The following is a 21,892-nucleotide window of genomic DNA, read 5'->3' as shown; positions in this document are numbered from 1 at the left end:
GGGGCGGCAGGTAGCCTAGTGGTAAGAGGGGCGGCAGGTAGCCTAGTGTTTAGAGGGCGGCAGGTAGCCTAGTGGTAAGAGGGCGGCAGGTAGCCTAGGTGGGGGTCTTGAAGAGGGCGGCAGGTAGCCTAGTAGTTAGAGGGGCGGCAGGTAGCCTAGTGGTTAGAGGGGTGGCAGGTAGCCTAGTGGTTAGAGGGGTGGCAGGTAGCCTAGTGGTTAGAGGGGCGGCAGGTAGCCTAGTGGTTAGAGGGGCGGCAGGTAGCCTAGTGTTTAGAGGGGCGGCAGGTAGCCTAGTGTTTAGAGGGATAAACGGATAAAATCAGGTGTTTGAGGAGTTACTGAGTTTTTCAAGCAATATGTTTATCATAGGCTGCCTGTCATTACGCCATGATTTTGTTTTTTTATTAGAAGCATTAGTCTCACATTCTATAGTCAATTTACACACGACACTGACATGCACTACCTCACCAGCTATGTGTGACGTTTTAAATGTATGTAGATCTGTCCATAATGACAATATTTTGTTGTTGACCAAAATGGTTCCTACTTTTGCCTACTACTCGGTTCTGCTCATCAATTGTTAGGCTATTTGTTAATAAAACATGCATTGATATTTTGTTAAGGGTTTTACGTTTTGAAAAAGACTGCCTCTTTACCGGACTTATGTTTTTTAAATGTTTTCAACTACACCTACCAAAGATTTTAGAGTATAATTGACCCTGTGGCTGTGTTATCTAGTGGGAACCGGCTAGTGCTTCCGGTATGAGGGAGAGTGTAATGAAATATTTAGCTGGCTAATTCCCTTCCGTACCAACAGGTGGCAGTAACTGAACGAGTCAACTCTTCAAAAGACAGGCAACTAGTTTTCTGAACGGCGTGTGAGATTGATTTCCTTCCACACAGCAACAATGGCAGCCTCCAATACCAATGTGATACGGGTGCGATTGTATTTTGATTACCCGCCGCCCTCGGTATCCGACTGTCGCATGTGCTGGGTCCTCGTCGATCTGAACAAATGCCGCGTGGTAGCAGACATAGCCAGCGTGATCAGGGAAAAGTTCGACTTCAGTCGCAGGAGCATTTTGAGTCTGTTCATCGAAGACTGCTACCTGCCGCACACAGAGAGCATCTACGTCGTCCGAGATAACGACAGCATCAGGTGCGACACACACACACACACACACACACACACGCCTAGCCAGACATGTTTTTATCCAGTCTGATCCACGCTTAGCTGTATTCCTGCGCTGGTGCTTTGGACAAGAGCTAATGGCGCTGTAACTTTCATTAGGATTTCAGTCTGTGATCTAACCCACGTGGTTGGTTCATTCAATTTATTTGGGTTGGTTATACAGCCTAGCTAGGTAGCTAGCTACACCGGCTTGCAACAAAACAATAGAGGGATTGCACTGCAAGCCTGGTCTTAGCCTAGGCCAATATGTTTTCACACACACCACCCTAGTACTTTGAGAATATCTACCGTTCCAACCCTCCATGTTGTGTTGATTGACAGAGTGAAGGTGGACACCCTAACCCTTTCAATGGAAGTCATTCGAACACATCTGTTGTGAAGTCCAAGAAGAGGAGGAGAGCTGCCGAGGAGGAGGAGCCCACACAGAACCGAGTGAGTGAAGAGTGGAAGAAGAAGAAGAAGAAGAGAAAGGAGAGTCAGGAGGCCGATTCCAACCAGGCTGTAGTTGAAGAGAGGAGGAAAGAAGACAAGAAGAAACAGAAGAAGAAAAAGAAAGATAAGAAGGTGGCGACCAAAACCACTGCCTCGTCCACAGGACCCTCTCCCACCTCGTCCACAGGACCCTCTCCCACCTCGTCCACAGGACCCTCTCCCACCGTAGTCAAAGCGGACAAAAACACCAAGAAGGCTCCATCGGCCAAAGCAGTATCTGTTAACGGTAAAGCCACAGCAAAGACCCCGAATGGGGAATCGGACGACTCTTCTGATTCCAGTGAAAGCAGTAGTGAGGAGGAGGCCCCGAGTACAATCCCCATGCAGAAACTACCCTCCAAATCACACTCTGCTAGCTCTACACCCCCTGTCACATCTAAAGCCACCCCTGTAGTTAAACCCCGAGTCCCCATTAAGAAACCACGCCCACCTCCCTCATCATCTGATTCGGACTCCTCAGACTCATCGGGTGACGATGCCTCTAGCAAAGCCACCACAGACAAACCTCCCGTTAAAAACCAAACTCCTCTGTCCAAACCTGCTGCCACTCCTCCTACCACCATACCCACCGGCTCCGGAGCTGGTCCTAGAGACAAAACCACCCCCTCCAGGCCCAGCCTCCCTTCCTCAGGTCCCAGGACCTCTGTATCCCCTGGCCAGAGAGCTAATGCTCCAGGGCCAGGCTCTACCCCAGCAGTGCAGAAGGCCCACAGGAGGCCTGAGAGCCCAGGCTCTAGTAGTAGTAGTAGTAGTAGTGAGGAGGAGATCCAGCTGGTTATCAAACAACCGGGCCTGGGGATGGGGATAGTCCCTGCTATGGCAGCACAACCCACCTGGAGAGGCAGGGGAAGCCCTAGGGGTGCGGAGAGAGGTGGGGGTAGAGGCCAGAGTTGGGTTGGTGGAGGTAGGGGTGTTAGAGGGGACTGGGACAGGGGTCCTCGTGGTGGGGGTAGAGGTGGGGAGTGGGATAGGGGTTCTCGGGGGTAGAGGAGGGAGAGGGGAAGATAGCGGGGCAGGGGGAGGAGATAATGCAGGGTTTTATTTCAACTATGAAGGTGGACAGCGACAGCAGACTCCTCAGCCACCATCGTACCAGAAGGACTCCCTGATTAACAGCTCTGTGGTGTTCCAGGTAAGTCAACTGACTGCTACACCATATTCCAGGGTTGGTCATTTCAACTCATTTAGATTTTTCTTTATTTTTAAAATTCCATTGAAAAGCACAGAACTGGAATTGGCATTTCAGTTTACTTCCTGAATTGAAATGGACTCGACACCGACCCTGTGCCATTCTGTAACCTACTTCTGTTGCTGCTGCAACGAAGATGTGGGAGGTATGACATTTATAGGTGTGTGTGTGTTGTAGAACCCATCAGAGAGTGTCCCCAAGAGGGACTACAGTGAGATGCCCCTCCTAGCTGCTCCCCCTCAGGACGGACAGAAGATCGCCTTCAAGGTAACCCACCGCTTATAGACCGTCGAGGTAACCCACCTCTTATAGACCGTCGAGGTAACCCACCTCTTATAGACCGCCGAGGTAACCCACCTCTTATAGACCGTCGAGGTAACCCACCTCTTATAGACCGTCGAGGTAACCCACCTCTTATAGACCGTCGAGACCGTCGAGGTAACCCACCTCTTATAGACCGTCGAGGTAACCCACCTCTTATAGACCGTCGAGGTAACCCACCTCTTATAGACCGTCGAGGTAACCCACCTCTTATAGACCGTCGAGGTAACCCACCTCTTATAGACCGTCGAGGTAACCCACCTCTTATAGACCGACCGAGGTAACCCACCTCTTATAGACCGTCGAGGTAACCCACCTCTTATAGACCGTCGAGGTAACCCACCTCTTATAGACCGTCGAGGTAACCCACCTCTTATAGACCGTCGAGGTAACCCACCTCTTATAGACCGTCGAGGTAACCCACCTCTTATAGACCGTCGAGGTAACCCACCTCTTATAGACCGAGGTAACCCACCTCTTATAGACCGAGGTAACCCACCTCTTATAGACCGTCGAGGTAACCCACCTCTTATAGAGGTAACCCACCTCTTATAGACCGACCGCCGAGGTAACCCACCTAGACTTAACCCAGACCGTCGAGAGGTAACCCACCTCTTATAGACCGACCGCGAGGTAACCCACCTCTTATAGACCGACCCCACCTCTTATAGACCGAGGTAACCCACCTCTTATAGACCGACCGTAGGTAACCCACCTCTTATAGACCGAGGTAACCCACCTCTTATAGACCGACCGAGGTAACCCACCTCTTATAGACCGAGGTAACCCACCTCTTATAGACCGACCGTCGAGGTAACCCACCTCTTATAGACCGAGGTAACCCACCTCTTATAGACCGAGGTAACCCACCTCTTATAGACCGACCGTCGAGACCGTCGAGGTAACCCACCTCTTATAGACCCACCTCTTATAGACCGTCGAGGTAACCCACCTCTTATAGACCGTCGAGACCCACCTCTTATAGACCGTCGACCGTCGAGGTAACCCACCTCTTATAGACCGTCGAGGTAACCCACCTCTTATAGACCGTCGAGGTAACCCACCTCTTATAGACCGTCGAGGTAACCCACCTCTTATAGACCGTCGAGGTAACCCACCTCTTATAGACCGACCGTCGAGGTAACCCACCTCTTATAGACCGTACTCACCACACAGCTCAGTCTGATACACTGGGTTCAAATGGAAGCAATGCGTTTTATCTTCACTCAGGTCATGTGTCTTTATTTAACCAGGGTGGTCCACTCAGTAACACGTGTTTCCCAGTGGTTCAACTGGAAGGGCCTTAGTGTACTAGTAGAAGGAAGACCATAGTTAGTGTATAGCATCACTCCATTCAGACACTGGAGCCTTCTTCCTGCTCAGGTCATGTGACCAGGAAACTCCTAGCTGTACTAATTCAGTCGACTCTCCCTGGTCGAGGAGGGAAAGAGTTAAAGATGCTGCTGATGTACAATGGCAACAAAGTAGATGAACCCTTTGGAATTACCTGGATTTCTGCATCCATTCATCATCACATTTTATCTGATCTTAACCTAAGTCACAACAATAGACCGTCTGCTTAAAACTAATAACAAACAATTATAGGTTTTCAAGTCTTTCTTGAACCCCCCGTGTAAACATGCACAGTACAGGGTTGTAAACATGCACAGTACAGGGTTGTAAACATGCACAGTGCATGGTTGTAAACATGCACAGTGCAGGGTTGTAAACATGCACAGTGCAGGGTTGTAAACATGCACAGTGCAGGGTTGTAAACATGCACAGTGCAGGGTTGTAAACATGCACAGTGCAGGGTTGTAAACATGCACAGTGCAGGGTTGTAAACATGCACAGTGCAGGGTTGTAAACATGCACAGTGCAGGGTTGTAAACACGCACAGTGCAGGGTTGTAAACACGCACAGTGCAGGGTTGTAAACAGGCACAGTGCAGGGTTGTAAACAGGCACAGTGCAGGGTTGTAAACATGCTCAGTGCAGGGTTGTAAACATGCACAGTGCAGGGTTGTAAACACGCACAGTGCAGGGTTGTAAACAGGCACAGTGCAGGGTTGTAAACAGGCACAGTGCAGGGTTGTAAACAGGCTCAGTGCAGGGTTGTAAACAGGCTCAGTGCAGGGTTGTAAACAGGCACAGTGCAGGGTTGTAAACAGGCACAGTGCAGGGTTGTAAACAGGCACAGTGCAGGGTTGTAAACAGGCACAGTGCAGGGTTGTAAACAGGCACAGTGCAGGGTTGTAAACAGGCACAGTGCAGGGTTGTAAACAGGCACAGTGCAGGGTTGTAAACAGGCACAGTGCAGGGTTGTAAACAGGCACAGTGCAGGGTTGTAAACAGGCACAGTGCAGGGTTGTAAACACGCACAGTGCAGGGTTGTAAAGTATGTGAAGCCTTGGATTTAATAACTGGTTGACCCTCCTTTCGCAGCAATAACCTCAACTAAATGTGTCCTGTAGTTGTAGGTCAGACCTGCACAACAGTCAGGAGGAATTTTGGACCATTCCTCTTCACAAAACTGCTTCAGTTCAGCAATGTTCAAGGGATGCCTGGTGTAAACCGCTCTCTTGAGGTCATGCCACAGCATCTCAAATCGGGTTGAGGTCAGGACTCTTAACCGGGCCACTCCAGAAGGCATATTTTCTTCTGTTGAAGCCATTCTGATGTTGGTTTAACTTCTGTGTTTTGGGTCGTTGTCCTGTTTCATCACCCAACTTCTGTTGAACTTCAATTGGCGTACAGAGAGCCTTACATCCTCCTGCAAAATGTCTTGATAAACTTGGGAATTCATTTTTCTGCTGACGATAGCAAACTGTCCAGTCCCTGAGGCAGCAACGCAGCATCAAACCTTGATTCTCCCTCCACCAGACTTTACAGTTGGGATGAGGTTTTGATGTTGGTGTGCTGGGCTTTTTTTCTCCACACATAGTGATGTCTGTTCCTTCCAAACAACTCAACTGTAGTTTCATCTGTCCACAGAATATTTTGCCGCTAGCGCTGTGGAACATCCAGGTGCTCTTTTGGCGAACTTCAGACTTGCAGCAATGGCTTCTTCCGTGGTGTCCTCCCGTGAACACCATTCTTGTTTAGTGTTTTACGTATCGTAGACTGGTCAACAGAGATGTTAACATGTTCCAGAGATGTCTGCAAGTCTTTAGCTGACATTCTGAGGATTCTTCTTAACCTCATTGAGCATTCTGCTCTGTGCTCTTGCAGTCATCTTTGCAGGACGGCCACCCATAGGGAGAGTAGCAACAGTGAAGAACTTTCTCAATTTATAGACAATTTGTCTTGCCGTGGACTGATGAACGTCAAGGCTTTTAGAGATACTTTGTAACCCTTTCCAGCTTTATGCAAATCAATAATTCTTAATCTTAGGTCTTCTGAGCTCTTTTGTTCGAGGCATGGTTCACATCAGGCAATGCTTCTTGTGAATAGCAAACTCAAATTTTGTGAGTTTTTTTTTTAAAGGGCTGGGCAGCTCTAACCAACATCTCCAATCTCGTCTCATTGATTGGACTCCAGGTTAGCCGACTCCTGACTCCAATTAGCTTTTGGAGAAGTCATTAGCCTCGGGGGTTCACATACTTTTTCCGACCTACACTGTTAATGTTTAAATGATGTATTCAATATAGACAAGAAAAATACAGTCATTTGTGTGTTATTAGTTTAAGCACAATGTGTTTTGGCTATTGTTGTGACTTAGATGAAGATCAGATCAAATGTGATGAACAATTTATCCAGAAGTCCAGGTAATTCGTCCAGAAGTCCCAGGTAATTCGTCCAGAAGTCCCAGGTAATTCGTCCAGAAGTCCCAGGTAATTCGTCCAGAAGTCCCAGGTAATTCGTCCAGAAGTCCCAGGTAATTCGTCCAGAAGTCCCAGGTAATTCGTCCAGAAGTCCCAGGTAAATCGTCCAGAAGTCCCAGGTAAATCGTCCAGAAGTCCCAGGTAAATCGTCCAGAAGTCCCAGGTAAATCGTCCAGAAGTCCCAGGTAAATCGTCCAGAAGTCCCAGGTAAATCGTCCAGAAGTCCCAGGTAATTCGTCCAGAAGTCCCAGGTAATTCGTCCAGAAGTCCCAGGTAATTCGTCCAGGTAATTCCAAAGGGTTCACATACCTTTTTCTTACCACTGTAAGTCCCTCCGTTTTCCATGTGAATAAAACCTCTTTAATTAACATAGAAGAACAGTGAGAGATGACTGTAGAGTTGTGTTGCTAGGGTGCTACACACCTCCATGTAACTCATTATCACTCTGTCGTGTGTGTGTGTGTGTGTGTGTGTGTGTGTGTGTGTGTGTTCACAGCTGCTGGAGCTGACAGAGAACTACACACCAGAGGTGTCTGAGTATAAAGTAAGTAAAAATAGTTGAAAGACTCGCTGTTTTCTCTCTCCTCTGTCTGGTATAACTTGAGGAGAAAGAGCTGTGTGAACACGGTTAGGAACTGTTTTCTCTCTCTGTCTGGTATAACTTGAGGAGAAAGAGCTGTGTGAACACGGTTAGGAACTGTTTTCTCTCTCTGTCTGGTATAACTTGAGGAGAAAGAGCTGTGTGAACACGGTTAGGAACTGTTTTCTCTCTCTGTCTGGTATAACTTGAGGAGAAAGAACAGTGAGAGCTGTGTGAACACGGTTAGGAACTGTTTTCTCTCCCCTCTGTCTGGTATAACTTGAGGAGAAAGAGCTGTGTGAACACGGTTAGGAACTGTTTTCTCTCTCTGTCTGGTATAACTTGAGGAGAAAGAGCTGTGTGAACACGGTTAGGAACTGTTTTCTCTCTCTGTCTGGTATAACTTGAGGAGAAAGAGCTGTGTGAACACGGTTAGGAACTGTTTTCTCTCTCTGTCTGGTATAACTTGAGGAGAAAGAGCTGTGTGAACACGGTTAGGAACTGTTTTCTCTCTGTCTGGTATAACTTGAGGAGAAAGAGCTGTGTGAACACGGTTAGGAACTGTTTTCTCTCTCTGTCTGGTATAACTTGAGGAGAAAGAGCTGTGTGAACACGGTTAGGAACTGTTTTCTCTCTGTCTGGTATAACTTGAGGAGAAAGAGCTGTGTGAACACGGTTAGGAACTGTTTTCTCTCTGTCTGGTATAACTTGAGGAGAAAGAGCTGTGTGAACACTGTTAGGAACTGTTTTCTCTCCACTCTGTCTGGTATAACTTGAGGAGAAAGAGCTGTGTGAACACGGTTAGGAACTGTTTTCTCTCTGTCTGGTATAACTTGAGGAGAAAGAGCTGTGTGAACACGGTTAGGAACTGTTTTCTCTCCTCTGTCTGGTATAACTTGAGGAGAAAGAGCTGTGTGAACACGGTTAGGAACTGTTTTCTCTCTGTCTGGTATAACTTGAGGAGAAAGAGCTGTGTGAACACGGTTAGGAACTGTTTTCTCTCCACTCTGTCTGGTATAACTTGAGGAGAAAGAGCTGTGTGAACACGGTTAGGAACTGTTTTCTCTCTGTCTGGTATAACTTGAGGAGAAAGAGCTGTGTGAACACGGTTAGGAACTGTTTTCTCTCCTCTGTCTGGTATAACTTGAGGAGAAAGAGCTGTGTGAACACGGTTAGGAACTGTTTTCTCTCCACTCTGTCTGGTATAACTTGAGGAGAAAGAGCTGTGTGAACACGGTTAGGAACTGTTTTCTCTCTGTCTGGTATAACTTGAGGAGAAAGAGCTGTGTGAACACGGTTAGGAACTGTTTTCTCTCCACTCTGTCTGGTATAACTTGAGGAGAAAGAGCTGTGTGAACACGGTTAGGAACTGTTTTCTCCCTCTGTCTGGTATAACTTGAGGAGAAAGAGCTGTGTGAACACGGTTAGGAACTGTTTTCTCTCTCTGTCTGGTATAACTTGAGGAGAAAGAGCTGTGTGAACACGGTTAGGAACTGTTTTCTCTCTGTCTGGTATAACTTGAGGAGAAAGAGCTGTGTGAACACGGTTAGGAACTGTTTTCTCTCTGTCTGGTATAACTTGAGGAGAAAGAGCTGTGTGAACACGGTTAGGAACTGTTTTCTCTCTGTCTGGTATAACCTGAGGAGAAAGAGCTGTGTGAACACGGTTAGGAACTGTTTTCTCTCCTCTGTCTGGTATAACTTGAGGAGAAAGAGCTGTGTGAACACGGTTAGGAACTGTTTTCTCTCTCTGTCTGGTATAACTTGAGGAGAAAGAGCTGTGTGAACACGGTTAGGAACTGTTTTCTCTCCTCTGTCTGGTATAACTTGAGGAGAAAGAGCTGTGTGAACACGGTTAGGAACTGATTTCTCTGTCTGGTATAACCTGAGGAGAAAGAGCTGTGTGAACACGGTTAGGAACTGTTTTCTCTCCTCTGTCTGGTATAACTTGAGGAGAAAGAGCTGTGTGAACACGGTTAGGAACTGTTTTCTCTCTGTCTGGTATAACTTGAGGAGAAAGAGCTGTGTGAACACGGTTAGGAACTGTTTTCTCTCTGTCTGGTATAACTTGAGGAGAAAGAGCTGTGTGAACACGGTTAGGAACTGTTTTCTCTCCACTCTGTCTGGTATAACTTGAGGAGAAAGAGCTGTGTGAACACGGTTAGGAACTGTTTTCTCTCTGTCTGGTATAACTTGAGGAGAAAGAGCTGTGTGAACACGGTTAGGAACTGTTTTCTCTCTGTCTGGTATAACTTGAGGAGAAAGAGCTGTGTGAACACGGTTAGGAACTGTTTTCTCTCTGTCTGGTATAACTTGAGGAGAAACAGCTGTGTGAACACGGTTAGGAACTGTTTTCTCTCTCTGTCTGGTATAACCTGAGGAGAAAGAGCTGTGTGAACACGGTTAGGAACTGTTTTCTCTAACCGTAGGTGGACAGCACTTTCTTCTCAAGTTATGTCCTGAACTAAGGACTAAATACATGTGGTAAGAAATGTTTATATGCTACATATTTAAAAAAAATATAATCGGTTTCATTTGGGTAATGTTCTTTTTCACTGTGTGTCTCCCTGTTTGTCTATCAGGAGGGGAAAATCATTCATTTTGACCACAGCACCAAACAGATTGAGCTCGAACTGCTCTCTGCTTATCAAGGTAAGACCAAACGGATGACTGCTCTCTGCTTATCAAGGTAAGGCCAAACGGATGACTGCTCTCTGCTTATCAAGGTAAGACCAAACGGATGACTGCTCTCTGCTTATCAAGGTAAGACCAAACGGATGACTGCTCTCTGCTTATCAAGGTAAGGCCAAACGGATGACTGCTCTCTGCTTATCGAGGTAAGACCAAACGGATGACTGCTCTCTGCTTATCAAGGTAAGACCAAACGGATGACTGCTCTCTGCTTATCAAGGTAAGGCCAAACGGATGACTGCTCTCTGCTTATCAAGGTAAGACCAAACGGATGACTGCTCTCTACTTATCAAGGTAGGATGAAGATCCCTCACTTAACAGTTTAAATGAATGGGGGGAAATGAAGTAACTGTTGAATGGCGATACTCCACCCTTCTCCCAGAGTGCACTGGCACAACTTCCTGTCATTGTATTGATGTAATGATTGGCTGGAGTGAGCTTCCATTGTTACATCCATGATGAGAAGTGTTCCAGTGTGTAACTTTGGGAGGAAGGTGGAGAATCGGGACTCGGACGATGTTTCCCTCAGCCATCTGAAGGTACCTTGGCACTTCCTGTCATTGTCTGCCCCTCACCTGGCACTACCTGTCATTGTCTGGCACTACCTGTCATTGTCTGCCCCTCAACTGGCACTACCTGTCATTGGACCTTACCAAGATGGACCAACCTTAACATGTCTGTCTTCCCCTCAGCGCCGGTGGAGCCGGGGAAGTTTGACCTGGTGTATCAGAATGCGGACGGATCCGAGAGTGTGGAGTACGCTGTGTCCCGGGGCTCCAGGGTAAGACATAAAATACTGTTACTGTACAGTGTTATTTCACAGACCCTGCCTATATGCACTGATCCTGCAGCACAATTGATCTGCGCACATTCATCACAATTTAGACTTCATTTCTACAATAATGTATTATCAGATTGTATGTCAGAGCCAGGGGTGGCTTAACACTCTGGGGGGGGGCTTAACACTCTGGGGGGTGGCTTAACACTCTGGGGGGGTGGCTTAACACTCTGGGGGGGGTGGCGTAACACTCTGGGGGGTGGCTTAACACTCTGGGGGGTGGCTTAACACTCTGGGGGGTGGCTTAACACTCTGGGGGTGGCTTAACACTCTGGGGGGAGCCGGGAAGCTTAACACTGGGGGTGGCTTAACACTGGGGGGGCTTAACACTCTGGGGGGTGGCTTAACACTCTGGGGGGGGGGTGGCTTAACACTCTGGGGGGTGGCTTAACACTCTGGGGGGTGGCTTAACACTCTGGGGGTGGCTTAACACTCTGGGGGTGGCTTAACACTCTGGGGGTGGCTGGGGGCTTAACACTGGGGGCTGGCTTAACACTCTGGGGGTGGGGTGGCTTAACACTGTGGGGGGTGGCTTAACACTCTGGGGGGTGGCTTAACACTGGGGGGTGGCTTAACACTCTGGGGGTGGCTTAACACTCTGGGGGTGGCTTAACACTCTGGGGGGTGGCTTAACACTCTGGGGGTGGCTTAACACTCTGGGGGTGGCTTAACACTCTGGGGGTGGCTTAACACTCTGGGGGTGGCTTAACACTCTGGGGGGTGGCTTAACACTCTGGGGGTGGCTTAACACTCTGGGGGTGGCTTAACACTGGGGGGTGGGGGTGGCTTAACACTGTGGGGGGTGGCGTAACACTCTTGGGGGGCTTAACCTTTGAATGTTGTTTTGGTTCCATTGACCATCCTCTCTTCACTAAACAGGCCTCTTCTCACTCTACTGGCTGTGTGACACTGTATGGATGAGCTTGACCCCCTCTCTATTGTCCCTGACTGCATTTTAACCCCATCACCCACATGTTGAGGGAAGCTGTTCATTGTCCAATGAATGTCCCCTATAATCGTTTAGTTGAAAGAGAAACCTGTTGGGAGACTTTAAACCAGGCATAATGGGGGTTAAATACTTTCCAATAAAACAGCTGTATGTGCAGAATTCGGAATGTTGTGGTTTTCCGGTTGCCATGGGGATGTGTTTGTGATGTCACTCCCATAGAATTGAATAGAATCCCATTTCAGTGTCTTTCTCTCTCTCTCTGCAGGTGACTGAACGTTGGGACTCACTGCTGGAACCCAGGCTAGTTGTTGGGAATTAGAGCTGAGGAACAAGATGGACGTTCTTGGTCGAGTTGGACCAGGCATTTCTAAAACACTGGCCCATTTCCCCCACTTGAGTTCCCCAGTATTGGCCAAATTATAATAATTCAGCACACAACCCCAATTTAGACTAAGTGAAAGATGGACCAGCCCAAATCTGGCATTTGCCGGATCTGCCCCATGGCCAGTCCGTTTCTGGTTGGATGGACTGGGGCTTGTTCTGACACCTCCATAGACAGTTTACCCTGAACCCAGATTAAGCTGGAGATGTTCCATTTACTATGATTATGTTTAGTTCATGAGTAGAGCCTTAATCTGGGTCTGGGAAACCAGCCTTACTGTCAACATGTGGTTGAATCAACTAATTCAGGATGTTTCTTTTATGGAGATTTGTTAAATTCAATAGTTTTGTGTTTCAGTTTATTTCCTCAGACAAAAGAGTTAAAATGAAATTGACCAGAACCTTGGATTCAGCTAATCAAAGTCTGGATTAAAGCTATTGATTAGTTTTAGTTCTGGGTGTGATGAGCACCATTTTAATGATTTACTTAAACATCTTCTAATGTAGTATTGTGGAAGGGAGGGCACAGGGTAGGTTGCATAACTACCTTCAAATGTTATTTAATCTTTGGTCTCTTTATTTTTATTTTTTACACATTGATATAACTGTGAATGTCCCATCTTGAATTTTTTTATAAACTTGTTTGTAAGATAATAAACGTTTGATATCCTATGACCAGATAGGTGGGGTTTCTTAAGCTATGTCATAGTTCCGGTTAGTTATCAAGAATAACATCCACACCAGAGGTCAGGACAATTTAACGGAACGTAAAGTAGCTATTCAGGGTAACCATGGAGCTGGCGCGTGTACAAGGACAATACATACATTGGCGGTTGGAAAACGTGTCATATTTAGTTCTGTTTTTACTTTTTAAATATCACCATTTTATTTTACATTGATTTACAGTAATGATTAACTTAACAATTTTCTGTTCAATAGTCATATGGTTGGAAAACAATCAAGGAGCGAGATGGTGTCACAATAACATCAAATTGTATATTTCTCAGTATCATAACATAAAAACACCTGACCTGACACTTTAAAAACACGTTCATGGGCAGATGTTTACGTAAGTCGATTTTTTTTTCTCTTCCCCTTCATGATCGTGAATCGTAGCCATTTATCGTCTCTACCCGCCGCGCGTCGATCAGTGGTCCTTCCCGGTCCGTACCGGGATGCTGCTGATGTCACAGCACCAACCGAGCGGAGAACAGCAACCGGAATGATGGCGAATACAGGACCAATTCAAACAAAGTCCGTTCAATAACGACGTTATCTGACAAACCGAACTCTTAAGATGGAAGGAAACGTTTTCCCCGACCAAGAACAGCTTCTAGGGTTCCTGAAAAAGCTCAAGGAGGTATTCGACGTGTGTGATGAGGATGCTGATGGTTATATTCGGGTCGAACATTTTGTGGATTTGGGGCTTCAGTTCGGGCAGGGGGACAGAGATGAGGTAAGTCCATCTGTCGGTTGACGACATCCACGGATAATGATGATGATGATGATGAATGAGAATTTGGAGGATATTTGATCGAAGGAAGCTCCTGTCTGTGTAAGTGTTTTGAAATATGATCATCACAACATGTATTAGGCCGTATGTGTGTGTGTGTGTGTACGTTAGTTTTATTATAAACGTATTCATCGCCAACGTCGCTATGACACTGAGACAAACAGGTTGCCAGACAGAACCGAATGTGATCTCGAGGTGACCGTTGGATTTATTTTCTGATGGAATCTGTCTGATTGGGATCATTTCGTTGACACGGTTTAAATAGAACGATACGTTCTCATTGACGTCAACACATCTGTACGCGCGCCAACCACAGGTAGGAATATTCCTCCAGGATATTCAGACATCGAGAGGTCTTTCATAATGGGGATGGTGAGTCAGATAGACCTAATGGGGAGACGTGTATTATATGTATATTACGATTGTACCGGAGATCGTGTGTGTCTGTATAAGTGAGGTTACATTTGCCAGGTTGCCATCAGGCTTCTTTATCAATGCACTCATTCAGTTCACATGAATCATAATCATTTCTCTATAATGAATTAGAAATAAAACCATTATTATAGATTTGGAAAACTATTGGTGTCTGCTGTTTCACTTGTCACTGTACAGGTTTTCCGATACACTTTTATAGACTTGAGAAGCTTACATTCAACCAACATCAATACAAACACATTGAAATGACATGTTGTATCATGTGGAAGCTTATTTAACCCTGTTACAATATCCTTATAACAGACAGGCAGGGTAGGCATACAGACAGACAGGTAGGCAGACAGGCAGGCAGGCAGGGTAGGCAGACAGGCATACAGACTGACAGACAGGCAGGGTAGGCATACAGACAGACAGACAGACAGACAGACAGGTAGGGTAGGCATACAGACAGACAGGTAGGCAGACAGGCAGGGCAGGAAGACAGACAGGCAGGCAGGAAGACAGCAGACAGGCATAGGGCAGGAAGACAGGCAGGGCAGGAAGACAAGAGGGCAGAGGGCAGGAAGACAAGCAGGGCAGGAAGACAGGCAGGGGCAGGAAGACAGGCAGGAAGACAGGAGGAAGACAGACAGAAGACAGGCAGTGCAGGCAGGAGGAAGACAAGACAGGCAGGCAGGAAGACAGGCAGGACAGACAGGAGGAAGACAGGCAGGGCAGGAAGACAGGCAGCAGGGCAGGAAGACAGGCAGGGCAGGAAGATGGGCAGTGCAGGAAGACAGACAGACTGACAGGCAGGGCAGGAAGACAGACAGACTGACAGGCAGGGCAGGAAGACAGACAGACAGACAGGCAGGAAGACAGGCAGGGCAGGAAGACAAGCAGGGCAGGAAGACAGGCAGGGCAGGAAGACAGGCAGGGCAGGAAGACAAGCAGGGCAGGAAGACAAGCAGGAAGACAAGCAGGGCAGGAAGACAGGCAGGGCAGGAAGACAGGCAGTGCAGGAAGACAGGCAGGGCAGGAAGACAGGCAGGGCAGGAAGACAGGCAGACACGCAGGAAGACAGGCAGGGCAGGAAGACAGGCAGGAAGACAGGCAGGGCAGGAAGACAGGCAGGAAGACAGGCAGCTGAGGTGCAGCCTAGTAAACGACCTCTGTCTCAGCAGGATATCACTAAATTACAGTTCCCTGCTTTTCTGATAAATGCTCTGTGTATTTTTCCTTCCTGAGACAAGATAATCTATCTATCTATCTATCTATCTATCTATCTATCTATCTATCTATCTATCTATCTATCTATCTATCTATACAAAACATTATGAACACCTGCTCTTTCCATGACACAGACTGACCAGGTGAATCCAGGTGAAATCTATGATCCCTTATTGATGTCACTTGTTAAATCCACTTCAATCAGAAAAAAGGGTTCCAAAAGGGTTCTACGGCTGTCCCCAAAAGAGAACCCTTTTTGTTCCTGATAGAAAGGGTTCTACGGCTGTCCCCAAAAGAGAAACCTTTTTGTTCCTGGTAGAAAGGGTTCTACGGCTGTCCCCAAAAGAGAACCCTTTTTGTTCCTGATAGAAAGGGTTCTACGGCTGTCCCCAAAAGAGAACCCTTTTTGTTCCTGGTAGAAAGGGTTCCACCTGCAACCAAAAAATGGTTCTTCAAAGTGTTCTCCTATGGGTACAGTTGAAAAACCCTTCAAGGTTCTAGATAGCATTTGTTTTCCTGAGAGTGTAGATGAACGGGAGGAGACAGGTTAAATATAGATGTTTGGGCATGGATTGTGTATGTGTGCCATTCAGAAAGTGAATGACAAGACTAAATATTTAAGTGCCTATGGTAGTAGATGGCCGGCGCACCGATTGGTGTCAAAGACTGCAACGCTGCTGTGTTCTTCACGCTCAACAGTTTCCTGTGTGTCTGAAGAATGGTCCACCACCCAAAGGACATCCAGACAACTGGACACCGCTGTGCCTCCAGAAACAGCCTGAATCCTTCAGGGGCCACGGATTCTACAAGGTGTTGGAAATGTTTGTTTCTCAATTGGTGTCAAGGGACCAAACGTGTGCCAGGAAAACATTCCCCACACCTTTACACTACCGCCAGCCTGTACCAGGCAGGATGGACAGGGAAACGGGATGCCTAGTCAGTGGCACAACGGAATGCATTCAACTTAAGGACTCTTGTTTAAGGACTCTTGTTTAAGGACTCTTGTTTAAGGACTCTTGTTTAAGGACTCTTGTTTAAGGACTCTTGTTTAAGGACTCTTAGAACTCTTGTTTAAGGACTCTTGTTTAAGGACTCTTGTTTAAGGACTCTTGTTTCAGGACTCTTGTTTAAGGACTCTTGTTTAAGGACTCTTGTTTAAGGACTCTTGTTTAAGGACTCTTGTTTAAGGACTCTTGTTTAAGGACTCTTGTTTAAGGACTCTTGTTTCAGGACTCTTGTTTAAGGACTCTTGTTTCAGGACTCTTGTTTAAGGACTCTTGTTTAAGGACTCTTGTTTAAGGACTCTTGTTTAAGGACTCTTGTTTAAGGACTCTTGTTTCAGGACTCTTGTTTAAGGACTCTTGTTTAAGGACTCTTGTTTAAGGACTCTTGTTTAAGGACTCTTGTTTAAGGACTCTTGAACTTTGTTTAAGGACTCTTGTTTAAGGACTCTTGTTTAAGGACTCTTGTTTAAGGACTCTTGTTTAAGGACTCTTGTTTAAGGACTCTTGTTTAAGGACTCTTGTTTCAGGACTCTTGTTTAGGACTCTTGTCTTGTTTCAGGACTCTTGTTTAAGGACTCTTGTTTAAGGACTCTTGTTTAAGGACTCTTGTTTTAGGACTCTTGTTTAAGGACTCTTGTTTAAGGACTCTTGTTTAAGGACTCTTGTTTAAGAACTCTTGTTTCAGGACTCTTGTTTAAGGACTCTTGTTTAAGGACTCTTGTTTAAGGACTTTGTTTCAGGACTCTTGTTTAAGGACTCTTGTTTCAGGACTCTTGTTTAAGAACTCTTGTTTCAGGACTCTTGTTTAAGGACTCTTGTTTCAGGACTCTTGTTTCAGGACTCTTGTTTAAGGACTCTTGTTTAAGGACTCTTGTTTTAGAACTCTTGTTTCAGGACTCTTGTTTAAGGACTCTTGTTTCAGGACTCTTGTTTAAGGACTCTTGTTTCAGGACTCTTGTTTAAGGACTCTTGTTTAAGGACTCTTGTTTAAGGACTCTTGTTTAAGGACTCTTGTTTAAGGACTCTTGTTTAAGAACTCTTATTCCTTAACTTACCTCAGTTGCACTCACTGTATATAGACTTTTTGTTTTCATCTTGTTCTACTGTATTATTGACTGTATGTTTTGTTTATTCCATGTGTAACTCTGTGTTGTTGTATGTGTCGAATTGCTATGCTTTATCTTGGCCAAGTCGCAGTTGTAAATGAGAACTTGTTCTCAACTAGCCTACCTGGTTAAATAAAGGTGTTCTCAACTAGCCTACCTGGTTAAATAAAGGTGTTCTCAACTAGCCTACCTGGTTAAATAAAGGTGTTCTCAACTAGCCTACCTGGTTAAATAAAGGTGTTCTCAACTAGCCTACCTGGTTAAATAAAGGTGTTCTCAACTAGCCTACCTGGTTAAATAAAGGTGTTCTCAACTAGCCTACCTGGTTAAATAAAGGTGTTCTCAACTAGCCTACCTGGTTAAATAAAGGTGTTCTCAACTAGCCTACCTGGTTAAATAAAGGTGTTCTCAACTAGCCTACCTGGTTAAATAAAGGTGTTCTCAACTAGCCTACCTGGTTAAATAAAGGTGTTCTCAACTAGCCTACCTGGTTAAATAAAGGTGAAATAAAGGTGAAATAAGGACTCTTGTTTAAGGACCCTTGTCCTTATACCAAATCCTGAACCGGGATTCGTCGGACCAGTCGATGTTTTCCCAGTCCTCAAATGTTTTGGTGATCGCTCCTCCACTGGAGCTGCTTCTTCCTGTTTGTAGCTGATGGGAGGGGAACCCGGTGTGGTCGTCTGCTGCAACAGCCAATCCGTGACAAGGTTTGACGGGTGGTGTGTTCTGAGATGTCGTTCTGCACACCACTGTTGTACAGCTCCGTTGTTTGCCTGTTTGTGGCCCGTCTGTCAGCTCGCGCCGTTCTTGCCGTTCTCCTTCGTCTTCTCTCATCAACGAGCTGTTTTCTCCCACAGGTCTGCTGCTGACGGGATGTTATGTGTTTGTCGCTCCATTCTGGATAAACTCTAGACGCGGTCGTGCGTGAAAAGCCCAGGAGGGCAGACGTTTCTGAGATACTGAGTCGCTTAGCTCACTGGTTTTGCCCATTCTAACGTTCAATGGGACAGTAACTGAATGCCTTGATGCCTGTCTGCCTTCTTTATACAGCACGGCCAGGTGAATCACTGTCTGTAGGAGCGATCCATTTTCATGAACGGGGTGGTGTACCTAATAAACTGTCTGCTGTATGTAAATTGTCTTTCTCTCTCTCTTTCACTTATTTCGCACTCTCTCATTCACTTCTTTCTCTCTCTCTGTCTCTGTCTCTGTCTCTCTTTCACTTCTGTTTCTCTCTCTCTCTGTCTCTCTCTTCTTTCACTTCTTTCTCTCTGTCTCTGTCTCTCTCTTTCACTTCTGTCTCTGTCTCTCTGTCTCTCTCTTTCACTTCTTTCTCTCTCTCTCTCTCTCTCTCTGTCTCTGTCTCTCTTTCACTTCTTTCTCTCTCTCTCTGTCTCTGTCTGTCTGTCTGTCTGTCTGTCTGTCTGTCTCTGTCTGTCTGTCTGTCTGTCTGTCTGTCTGTCTGCCTGGTTCTGATCCCTCCAGCTGTTAGGCTAATGGGTTTGTGTAGTCTTGATGCTAACGAGGAACATTTAACGCAGGGTAAACACACATCCAATGTTTTTCGTCCCGTCCCAGATGCCAAGATCAGTCGGCCTAAGATTTCTCTCTGTGTAGAGGGCCTATGTGTGATGTCTACACACGACTCAACACGACTCAGTAATATACCTTACAGAGGCAGCTCAGTGCATCAACACACGACTCAACATAGTAATATACATTTACATTACATTTAAGTCATTTAGCAGACGCTCTTATCCAGAGCGACTTACAAATTGGTGCATTCACCTTATGACAATATACCTTATAGAGGCAGCTCAGTGCATCAACACATGACTCAACACGACTCAACACAGTAATATACCTTACAGAGGCAGCTCAGTTCATCACACGACTCAACACAGTAATATACCTTATAGAGGCAGCTCAGTGCATCAACACACGACTCAACACAGTAATATACCTTACAGAGGCAGCTCAGTGCAACAACACACGACTCAACACAGTAATATACCTTACAGAGGCAGCTCAGTTCATCACACGACTCAACACAGTAATATACCTTATAGAGGCAGCTCAGTGCATCAGCACACAACTCAACATGGTAATATACCTTATAGAGGCAGCTCAGTGCATCAATACAGTAATATACCTTACAGAGGCAGCTCAGTGCATCAATACAGTAATATACCTTACAGAGGCAGCTCAGTGCATCAATACAGTAATATACCTTACAGAGGCAGCTCAGTGCATCAATACAGTAATATACCTTATAGAGGCAGCTCAGTGCATCAATACAGTAATATACCTTACAGAGGCAGCTCAGTGCATCAATACAGTAATATACCTTATAGAGGCAGCTCAGTGCATCAATACAGTAATATACCTTACAGAGGCAGCTCAGTGCATCAATACAGTAATATACCTTACAGAGGCAGCTCAGTGCATCAATACAGTAATATACCTTACAGAGGCAGCTCAGTGCATCAATACAGTAATATACCTTATAGAGGCAGCTCAGTGCATCAGCACTCAACTCAACATGGTAATATACCCTACAGAGGCAGCTCAGTGCATCAAAATATACCTTACAGAGGCAGCTCAGTGCATCAATACAGTAATATACCCAGAGGCAGCTCAGTGCATCAGAGGGCAGCTCAGTGCATCAATACAGTAATATACCTTACAGAGGCAGCTCAGTGCATCAATACAGTAATATACCTTACAGAGGCAGCTCAGTGCATATACATAAGTAATATACCTACAGAGGCAGCTCAGTGCATCAATACAGTAATATACCTTACAGAGGCAGCTCAGTGCATCAATACAGTAATATACCTTACAGAGGCAGCTCAGTGCATCAATACATCACAGAGGCAGCTCAGTGCATCAATACAGTAATATACCTTACAGAGGCAGCTCAGTGCATCAATACAGTAATATACCTTACAGAGGCAGCTCAGTGCATCAATACAGTAATATACCTTACAGAGGCAGCTCAGTGCATCAATACAGTAATATACCTTACAGAGGCAGCTCAGTGCATCAATACAGTAATATACCTTACAGAGGCAGCTCAGTGCATCAATACAGTAATATACCTTACAGAGGCAGCTCAGTGCATCAATACAGTAATATACCTTACAGAGGCAGCTCAGTGCATCAATACAGTAATATACCCTACAGAGGCAGCTCAGTGCATCAATACAGTAATATACCTTACAGAGGCAGCTCAGTGCATCAATACAGTAATATACCTTACAGAGGCAGCTCAGTGCATCAATACAGTAATATACCAGCTTAATACAGAGGCAGCTCAGTGCATCAATACAGTAATATACCTTACAGAGGCAGCTCAGTGCATCAATACAGTAATATACCTTACAGAGGCAGCTCAGTGCATCAATACAGTAATATACCTTACAGAGGCAGCTCAGTGCATCAATACAGTAATATACCTTACAGAGGCAGCTCAGTGCATCAATACAGTAATATACCTTACAGAGGCAGCTCAGTGCATCAATACAGTAATATACCTTACAGAGGCAGCTCAGTGCATCAATACAGTAATATACCTTATAGAGGCAGCTCAGTGCATCAGCACTCAACTCAACATGGTAATATACCCTACAGAGGCAGCTCAGTGCATCAATACAGTAATATACCTTACAGAGGCAGCTCAGTGCATCAATACAGTAATATACCTTACAGAGGCAGCTCAGTGCATCAATACAGTAATATACCTTACAGAGGCAGCTCAGTGCATCAATACAGTAATATACCTTATAGAGGCAGCTCAGTGCATCAGCACTCAACTCAACACCTTAGAGGCAGCTCAATCAATACATCAATACAGTAATATACAGAGGCAGCTCAGTGCATCAATACAGTAATATACCTTACAGAGGCAGCTCAGTGCATCAATACAGTAATATACCTTATAGAGGCAGCTCAGTGCATCAATACAGTAATATACATTATAGAGGCAGCTCGGTGCATCAACACACGACTCAACATAGTAATATACCTTATAGAGGCAGCTCAGTGCATCAGCACTCAACTCAACATGGTAATATACCCTACAGAGGCAGCTCAGTGCATCAACACAGTAATATACCTTACAGAGACAGCTCAAGTGCATCAACTCACGCCTCAACACAACTCAAC

The 21,892-nt window shown here is 45.8% G+C and overlaps 2 protein-coding genes and 1 long non-coding RNA gene across 7 annotated transcripts in view; 2 read left to right on the top strand and 1 right to left on the bottom strand.

Annotated features, from left to right (window-relative positions):
* Positions 1-314: 314 nt before the first annotated feature.
* coil (coilin p80) lies at positions 315-13,135 on the top strand. The gene is given in 9 exon segments (XM_052513369.1): positions 315-1,159; positions 1,514-1,524; positions 1,527-2,618; positions 2,656-2,816; positions 3,051-3,140; positions 7,514-7,561; positions 10,179-10,248; positions 10,980-11,068; positions 12,340-13,135. Coding segments are annotated over 9 exon segments (1,866 nt in total). The 5' UTR covers positions 315-908; the 3' UTR covers positions 12,394-13,135.
* Positions 3,152-4,325, bottom strand: LOC127927257 (uncharacterized). 5 transcript variants are annotated; one of them, XR_008126712.1, is made up of 4 exons: positions 4,205-4,325; positions 3,511-3,645; positions 3,321-3,455; positions 3,152-3,203 (listed from the first exon to the last, which is right to left on the bottom strand). It is a non-coding gene; the product is annotated as an uncharacterized LOC127927257 (long non-coding RNA). The 5 variants fall into 5 exon arrangements; XR_008126713.1 differs by having other exon boundaries at positions 3,156-3,284; positions 3,348-3,455; XR_008126711.1 differs by having other exon boundaries at positions 3,158-3,284; positions 4,232-4,325.
* A 126-nt stretch (positions 13,136-13,261) lies between the features above and the next one.
* The window catches only part of LOC118382995 (rab11 family-interacting protein 4A-like), a 97,055-nt gene continuing 88,424 nt past the window's right edge, over positions 13,262-21,892 (top strand). Inside the window, 1 exon segment of the mRNA XM_052513362.1 lies at positions 13,262-13,911. Coding sequence (XP_052369322.1) covers positions 13,753-13,911 — 159 coding nt within the window. The 5' untranslated portion in view covers positions 13,262-13,752.

The sequence above is a fragment of the Oncorhynchus keta genome, unplaced genomic scaffold (genome assembly GCF_023373465.1).
Source record: "Oncorhynchus keta strain PuntledgeMale-10-30-2019 unplaced genomic scaffold, Oket_V2 Un_scaffold_1014_pilon_pilon, whole genome shotgun sequence".
In the NCBI taxonomy this organism is placed as follows: domain Eukaryota; kingdom Metazoa; phylum Chordata; class Actinopteri; order Salmoniformes; family Salmonidae; genus Oncorhynchus; species Oncorhynchus keta.
Note: the sequence above shows the minus strand (reverse complement) of the source record. Positions and strands in the feature narration are given on the sequence as shown.